At 39.6% G+C, this 7,288-nt stretch overlaps 2 protein-coding genes and 1 long non-coding RNA gene across 5 annotated transcripts in view; 2 read left to right on the plus strand and 1 right to left on the minus strand.

The window, feature by feature from the left end:
* LOC110268273 lies at positions 1,190–3,355 on the plus strand. Its single transcript, XR_002356405.1, has 3 exons — positions 1,190–2,051; positions 2,200–2,243; positions 2,366–3,355. It is a non-coding gene; the product is annotated as an uncharacterized LOC110268273 (long non-coding RNA).
* LOC107623138 lies at positions 4,263–6,697 on the minus strand. 2 transcript variants are annotated; one of them, XM_016325296.2, is made up of 3 exons: positions 6,583–6,697; positions 5,868–6,142; positions 4,331–5,199 (listed from the first exon to the last, which is right to left on the minus strand). In XM_016325296.2, exons 2-3 carry the CDS (start codon positions 6,134–6,136, stop codon positions 4,641–4,643), a joined length of 828 nt encoding a protein of 275 aa, XP_016180782.1. In that variant the 5' UTR covers positions 6,137–6,142; positions 6,583–6,697; the 3' UTR covers positions 4,331–4,640. The 2 variants fall into 2 exon arrangements, with proteins under 2 accessions (XP_016180781.1, XP_016180782.1); XM_016325295.2 differs by lacking the exon at positions 6,583–6,697 and having other exon boundaries at positions 4,263–5,199; positions 5,868–6,318.
* LOC107623137 (probable mitochondrial saccharopine dehydrogenase-like oxidoreductase At5g39410) overlaps positions 6,848–7,288 on the plus strand; it is a 2,506-nt gene continuing 2,065 nt past the window's right edge. Inside the window, exon 1 of one of the 2 annotated variants that reach the window (XM_021115048.1) lies at positions 6,848–7,279. In XM_021115048.1, the coding sequence (XP_020970707.1) occupies positions 6,884–7,279 (396 nt within the window). In that variant the 5' untranslated portion in view covers positions 6,848–6,883. The remainder of the gene's footprint in view (positions 7,280–7,288) is intronic. The other variant, XM_021115049.1, reaches the window with a different exon arrangement.

The following is a 7,288-nucleotide window of genomic DNA, read 5'->3' on the forward strand; positions in this document are numbered from 1 at the left end:
ACCAACAGATCGGGATGGCAACGATGTTCACTGCGCTTGAAGCATCAGGGAACGACAACGATGTTCTTCGCGGTTGTGGTGCTCGGCGGGGAGCCTGGTCAATGGCTGATGGTGCCGTCACAGCGATCTGCCGAAGCTGTGGGATGTAAAAATGAATCGGTGGGGGAGCGTTCCGCCTTAGAGGAAAGGATCCGCGCAAGCAACGGTTGACGAAGCGGAAGCGAGAATGTTGGCTTGAGTAACGCAAACGTTGGTGAGAATCCAATGCCTCGAAAACCTAAGAGTTCCTCCGCAAGGTTCGTCCACGGAGGGCGAGGTCAGGGCCTAAGATCAGGCCAAAAGGCGTAGTCGATGGACAACAGGTGAATATTCCTGTACTACCCCTTGTTGGTCCCGAGGGACGGAGGAGGCTAGGTACTGCACATGGAAGGTGGCAGCCAGCAGCGACGGATGTCAGGAGGTAATGACCATGAGTGGCACGGAAGAGAGAAGAGAGCGAATTTGCAGCAAAAACAGGGCAGCGGCAGAGGGGCACAGAAATTGTGCTTGTGAACCCCGCGGATTAGAAAAATCGGTAATATAAAAAAAAGAGAAACTCTTGGGACAGCAATTTTTAATATTTTTTGTTATTATTTAATTAGTATAAATACTAAATTATTATTTTATTAATTTATGTGTGTAAGTTTTGAAAAATTTTAGTGCAAATTGTGACTAAAACCCCAAAGTGATCCCTGAGATTGGGCGAGTTACCCATAATTGTCCTTGACTTTTAAAATTCCCTAACAACATCCCTCACATTCAGCTCCGGGACTCATAGTTGTCCTGCAACCCTTTCCGGCGCCAAGTCAGCAAACGGAGGGATGATCTGGCACCTCCAATGCCACGCTGGAGCCAGCAGCGGCTAGCTAATGTGGCAAATCTGAATTTTGTACCCAATGTGGTCCCTGGTCCCATTAAAACCCTAAAAGCTAAGAATCGTTATTATAACTAGTATCTCTTCTTCTCTCTTTCATCCCATAATTCTGGTCCACCATTGAAGCTCTGAACTACCTTCTGTACAATCAAGTGAATTAACACTTCTCCTGTGAATCATGAGTTAATTTGTATCACATAATAACACCAACAGAATTGCAAAGCACCATAAAAGCAACTTGACATAGCATGTATGATGCATGAAATTTCTTGTATAGAAATCCAAGACTTAGCATTACATCCATAATTCATTATATCCCATTCTCATGAATAAAGCATTATGTCTTGTATAGTTAAATGGGCCATTTCTTCAACTTTCATAAAATGCATAGTATTAGAACCACTATGGAAAATTATACTCTAGGTGCACCAGCTCAAAACTAATATCACAACAGAAAAGCATATATTAGAGTAACAGACATTTGAACAACTGAAACACATGATTATGATATGCTGTTAGTAAAACTTTACAAATTCAGCCAGAGTCATGCTCTAGATTAGTTGGAAGCTGGAAGTCTCAGCAAGCATAGATTTGAATAAGGTGGACATAAAGCAGTTCAAAAGTCAAAAGATATCAGCTCAGTGTGAACATTCTAAGATTAGTACCAAAACACAGTCATTTCTATCTCTGTTCATCCAATGTCTAAACTAGAGCAAATCACTTGCAAGTGAGTGATGAAACTGTCCCACTTTTGGTTTGAAGGATGACATGGTTTCTGTTATCCTTGAAATCTCATTCAGATCTCTAGCAAATGCCTCCTTGCATGCAGCCTCTTGTTCACAAATCGCTCGAATCCTTGCTTCAAGTGCCATTTTCTCTGTTTCACATTCTTCCAGCTCTTCCTCTCTTGCTTCAACGGCTCTCCGGATGCTTTCTCGCTTCTCTTTCAACACGCAACATTGTGTCATAATCCTGCTCGCTTCGAGAACATCTTGGAGTCTCTGAAGAAGCCAACCAACTCCAATCTTATATTCTTAAATTCTTTGACAAGGCCAATCATATCTTGCAGGTAATCTTGGTCGATTCTACCTAAATCCTTGTCCTGCAACTCTCGGATTATGTCGATTATCATCCCCAGGTACATCGAACAAGACATTTTCCCTGTTAGTGTACAATCCTTAGCAATGTCTCCATATTTGGCAAGAATTTTTTTCAATATTGGCATTGATTCCTCCTTCACTTTGTATCCGCTTTGAATATATTCATTCTCGTTTTTTATCTTGAAGGTGATTCTTGAGCATAAGGTGGAGCCTGACATGCCTACAATTAGGTAATTAAACATAAACTAGAGCTAATTAACAACGATCCTAACATCCGATTCTAATTTTTCCAACCTCCAACCTTCTGTCATCTTCTGCTCATCATTATAGTTAAGACTTTCTGATTTTGCAGGCACAGCCTCTTGCCCAACATCTGCCCAAACAAACAAACCACACCATCTTTTACCAATTGTCTGCAATCAACGAATGTTTCAATAACCAAATTAGAAGTTGGAGAATGAATGAAAAATCAGGGAAAACCAACAATTACAGCTAACATTATAATTTGGACATCCAAAAAAGGGCTTATTTGGGTTGGAATATGTCCCAGACCACTGGAGCACAGGTCGGCAGCCGCAACCACACCATTCTGGTACACGCGTAGCCCTGCTACGATTTTGGGTCTTCGTCCTGTATCCATTGCTTGTTGACCGTATCGAGCTCCCACTGGCTTGCCCTTCACCTCCAAACATTACTTCAGAGCTTCAATGGTGGATCAGAATTATGGGACGAAAGAGAGAAGAGATACTAGTTATAATAATGATTCTTAGCTTTTAAGGTTTTAATGGGACCAGGGACCACATTGGGTACAAAATTCAGATTTGCCACATCAGCTAGCCGTTGCTGGCTCCAGCATGGCATTGGAGGTGCCAGATCATCCCTCCGTTCGCTGACTTGGCGCCGGAAAGGGTTGCAGGACAACTATGGGTCCCGAAGCTGAATGTGAGGGATGCTGTTAGGGAATTTTGAAAGTCAAGGACAAATATGGGTAACTTGCCCAATCTCAGGGACCACTTTGGGGTTTTAGTCGCAAATTGTATTGATTTATGGGTATAAAATGTATTAATTCATGTGTACAAAACTCTAGTAAATATAGGTGCAAATTATATATTTTTTGTATGCAAAACGTCTGTAAATATGGGTGCAAATTATTGCTGTTTAAGTGCTGGTCAAAAATGACAATATTTGCTGGCCATGTAGCATTACTTTAATAAAATAAACATCACCCATACTATCCAGAATAACCATCCGGATACTAGGGATAATAAACATCTCATGTCATAAAACTATTTATCCCAAAAGCTTAAACTAATTTTGGGGTTCACCAAGGATCAAACTCTTGACCTTTCGGATCTAGAACTCTAATACCATATCATGAAACCACTCATCCCAAAAGCGTAATCTGATAGGACAATGTAACACTAATGGTCATATCTCTAATATTTCCTAATCCTCCATTGTACACATTGTACGCTTAGGCTATTGGCTCCCTATACTTATTCAAAAATAAATAAAATCAATAATGAAAGTTTATATATGTTTCTACTTTCTACAGCAAAGGCCGAGATGGCCTATGATTTTTCACAAATATTATTACAGATTACAAAATGCTTAAGCTTATACACCACAGATCAATTCATAACCATACTTCTATTGGGTTAATGTATATATTTCTCATGGATTTATCACTTAAAATTTTAGAACTATTTTCTTTCTTCTTGCAAGTGTTGATGATTGATTAACAATTTTTAAATTGGTTTGACTTCTTTTTCACTGCCATTTTGCTAATTACTTGAAAATTGAAATAGAACACAATTTTGATACATACACCATGTGAGAATACAAAATGAATTTTGATACACTTTGCCAAGTTGTAATTTGTAGTAAAAAAATTCAAGTCAAAGAATGATGCTTAATTGCTTATGCATGTTATCAAATTGGAATTTGATATAAGGTGCTACTATGTACCTAAGGAAAGCAAAGATAAATTTGATATGGTTACCATTACGGCATTACCACTTAGCATGAGGCTTTATCTTCTCTCCATTTTTGCCTTCAAATTCTAACAATGAACGGAATAAAAAAAATTATTACTCCATATTTCACGTCTCAAATGCACCAACCACCAAACCTTAGAATTTATGGCCACGAGTATTATACTAATATATTACCTCTCTTATACCAAATTAGGAGAAAGAAATGGAGAGGAAGGACTTAGAGAGAAATAAAATTCATCTCCATTGTGAACATTAAAACAACAACCTAGCCATCCCATTTTATTCCCCAATTTCCCGTCTATTTTGAACTCAGAATCACCTTCAAGATACAAAAATATCATAGCTATTATTAAACTATTGCTCCTCACTCGGGCTTGAACTCAGAATCACCTTCAAGATACAAAAATATCATAGCTATTATCAAACTATTGCTCCTCACTCGGGCAAAGTACACTGCCGGAGAAGAAAAAAAAAAGGAAAATAAAAAAAGATCTATTGGCAGATCTATTAATATCCATAGAAAATAAAATTTCTCCATAGAAAACAATTAGAAAGTGCAACTCTAGCAGAGGAAATAATGACCTCCAAGCAAGAGAACCAACTTGATAACAAAATTTATAACTTCCCTACTTATAAAAGGAATGGGATTTTCAAATTAGCATCATCACTGTTGTCGTGGTCATTGCTCTGCACAAGTTTCTTTAAGCTAGTCCATGATCTTTTCCGTTTTTTGCTTGCTGTGCCCTGAGTTTTCGATGCTTCTGATTTAACAGATGCACTTGAAGCTTCAAGTGTCTTCTTAGACTTTCTTTTCTTTGAGGTTGTGGCACTTACACTTGATGGGGTGGCTGGACTATCTACAACGGAGACATCTTTATCTGTAACTGATGAAGCAGATGCATCTGCTTCTTTGGTGTTGTCTTCACCTATAATGCCTTTCCCCGATTTTGAAGACTCATGTGTAATGGGTTTTGTTGCTGGTGTTGATACCGATGACGTTTTGGTTTTAGATGGACATAGTCCTTTCATATGTCCCTTAGGAGTCCCCCTCTTCACATTCTGATGCAAACAGAAATGGCACTTGTATACTACATTGTTTTGACTGTGTTTATGCTTGCCCCTGTGCTTTGATCTATTCTTCTCAATTCTCACAGTTGAATTGATGCCAGGATGAAGAACAGTTTCACATCTATAAAGCAGTCAAATTACTTGATGTTATGATATTTTACATGAAAACTGTATATTGGTAACCTAGGAAATCGATGCATTAAAGGTTCAAACAAATAAATAACCCAAAGCATATGTCTGCCAGATTTTGTGACAAACAAGAGTAACATGTTTCTTTTCCGTGGGGGGGGAGAACCCAGTTATTGTTATCATTCCAAAACAAAGTCTAAGCATTTTTGGGGTACTGGAGACCCCATGGTCTCTGATTCTGCCAAAATAGATAAATGAGGACAAAGTGCTTCAATTTATACGATAACAGATGCTGATATTAGCATTTAGTTTTTGTGAATAAATATATAGTAAGTAGAGCAACGTGTAAATTAATTTATCTTAAAACTACTAACATAGCACACATCAATACTGGAAGAAGGAATACACACTATTGCAAACAAGTGGCAGTTTCACAAAGTGAATTGTTAATTTGAAGCTTGGTTCATCACAGTGACAATGTGGCTTATTGTGTTTTACTTGATGGCTCTCAAATCTTGAAATTTAATCAAATGGTCAAGTTCTAAAATCTTAAAAAAAAGGCATGGAAACACTGACAATATGACAAATAACCCAGATGGAAAACAAAATCCCTAAGCAAAACCTTTTCTTAAAAGGAAAAGGAGGGTATAGAATCAAAACCTATGGCAAGTTATCAAAGAAGAATCAGGCGTTATTCCATTGGCCTCGGCAACAGTGGCCAAACGCTGCCCATAGAAGGCTCCTAAAGACGGTATCTGAGCCTCATGAGAGGCCCAAACTGCAATCTTTTCCAAGTGCTCAACCTCCACTAATGACCTGGTGGTGGCTCTTGGCTTTTTATGTATTTTTCCTGTGGCTTCTTCCCTGAGTGATACAGGATTGTGAGGCTGACAAGCCGGGTTTTTAGTTCCTCCTCCTTGCTTCCCCATGCCTTACTGGAGATGAAGCATGAACGGTAGCAAAAATTATAAGTAAAATATTTTAAAGATAAAAATGGTAGACGTCAGAGCAAACATCAAGCATAGTTCTTATAGGAACTTTAAACCATGAAAAATTGACACACGCCTGATTAATTAATTCAAATATACATGAACAAAAGTATTCAGTATACATAACAGCAATTCAAAATCAAATTCTAAAAATGTTGAAACAAGAATCAACTATAACAAACCACCCATAATCAAAGAAATATTTTTACTCTAGCCACTAAAAAATTTAGTTCCCATCAAACCCTTGCACAAAGTGCAGAACAATGATATGCATACCCACATAATAAACCACAACTAATCCTATTTAACTACTTAAAAAAATAAATTAACAAGATTAATAAAAAAACAAAGCATCTCCTATGGCTAGACAAATCCTTTTTGCTTACCTTAGAAAAAATTTTCTTTGAACACACTCACTCAACGATGATGATAACAAAGCCGACGGTGGAGATCAGTCCTTTTTGAAGGGAGTCGCTCCAACGAGAGCATTTCGAGCAGCGCCTGTGAAGAGTAACAATGAGAAGAAAGGGTCTCTGTTTGTAACTTTGTGTTTTGAAAGGGAGAGAAAAGGTTGGATTAACATTGAGAGGGTTTTATTTTATGTAAGCCAATAAAACGACGTCGTAACTTGGGATACCAGCATACCACTAATACTCCTTCCACAAGCTCCAGCATAGGGCAATAGCTATGGCTTCTTCATCTTCAACTCCAATGCCACAAAACCCACAACTCTTCGACCTCGTAATCCTTGGAGCATCAGGCTTCACAGGCAAGCACGTCCTCAAACAAGCCCTCAAATTCCTCAAAGCCCCATCCTCGCCGCTCCGCTCCATAGCCTTAGCGGGCCGAAGCCCATCTAACCTCTCCCGGGCCATCCAATGGGCTTCCAGGCCCAACTCCCCGCCCACCGACATCCCCCTCCTCACGGCCGACACCTCCGACCCGGACTCCCTCCGCGCAGTCTGTTCCCGCACCCGCCTCCTCCTCAACTGCGTTGGTCCCTTCCGCCGCCACGGGGATCCCGTCGTGGCGGCATGCGCCGCCTCCGGGTGCGACTACCTGGACATCACCGGCGAGGCGGAGTTCATGGAG

The sequence above is a fragment of the Arachis ipaensis genome, chromosome B10 (assembly GCF_000816755.2).
Source record: "Arachis ipaensis cultivar K30076 chromosome B10, Araip1.1, whole genome shotgun sequence".
NCBI lineage: Eukaryota > Viridiplantae > Streptophyta > Magnoliopsida > Fabales > Fabaceae > Arachis > Arachis ipaensis.

Bases quoted from the DNA above. Each gene is read 5' to 3' on its own strand.
- LOC107623138 (XM_016325295.2), bottom strand. From the start codon at position 6,136: ATGGGGAAGCAAGGAGGAGGAACTAAAAACCCGGCTTGTCAGCCTCAC. The intron at 5,200-5,867 runs GTTTTGATTCTA...ACTGCTTTATAG, and splicing joins TCTTTGATAACTTGCCATAG to ATGTGAAACTGTTCTTCATC.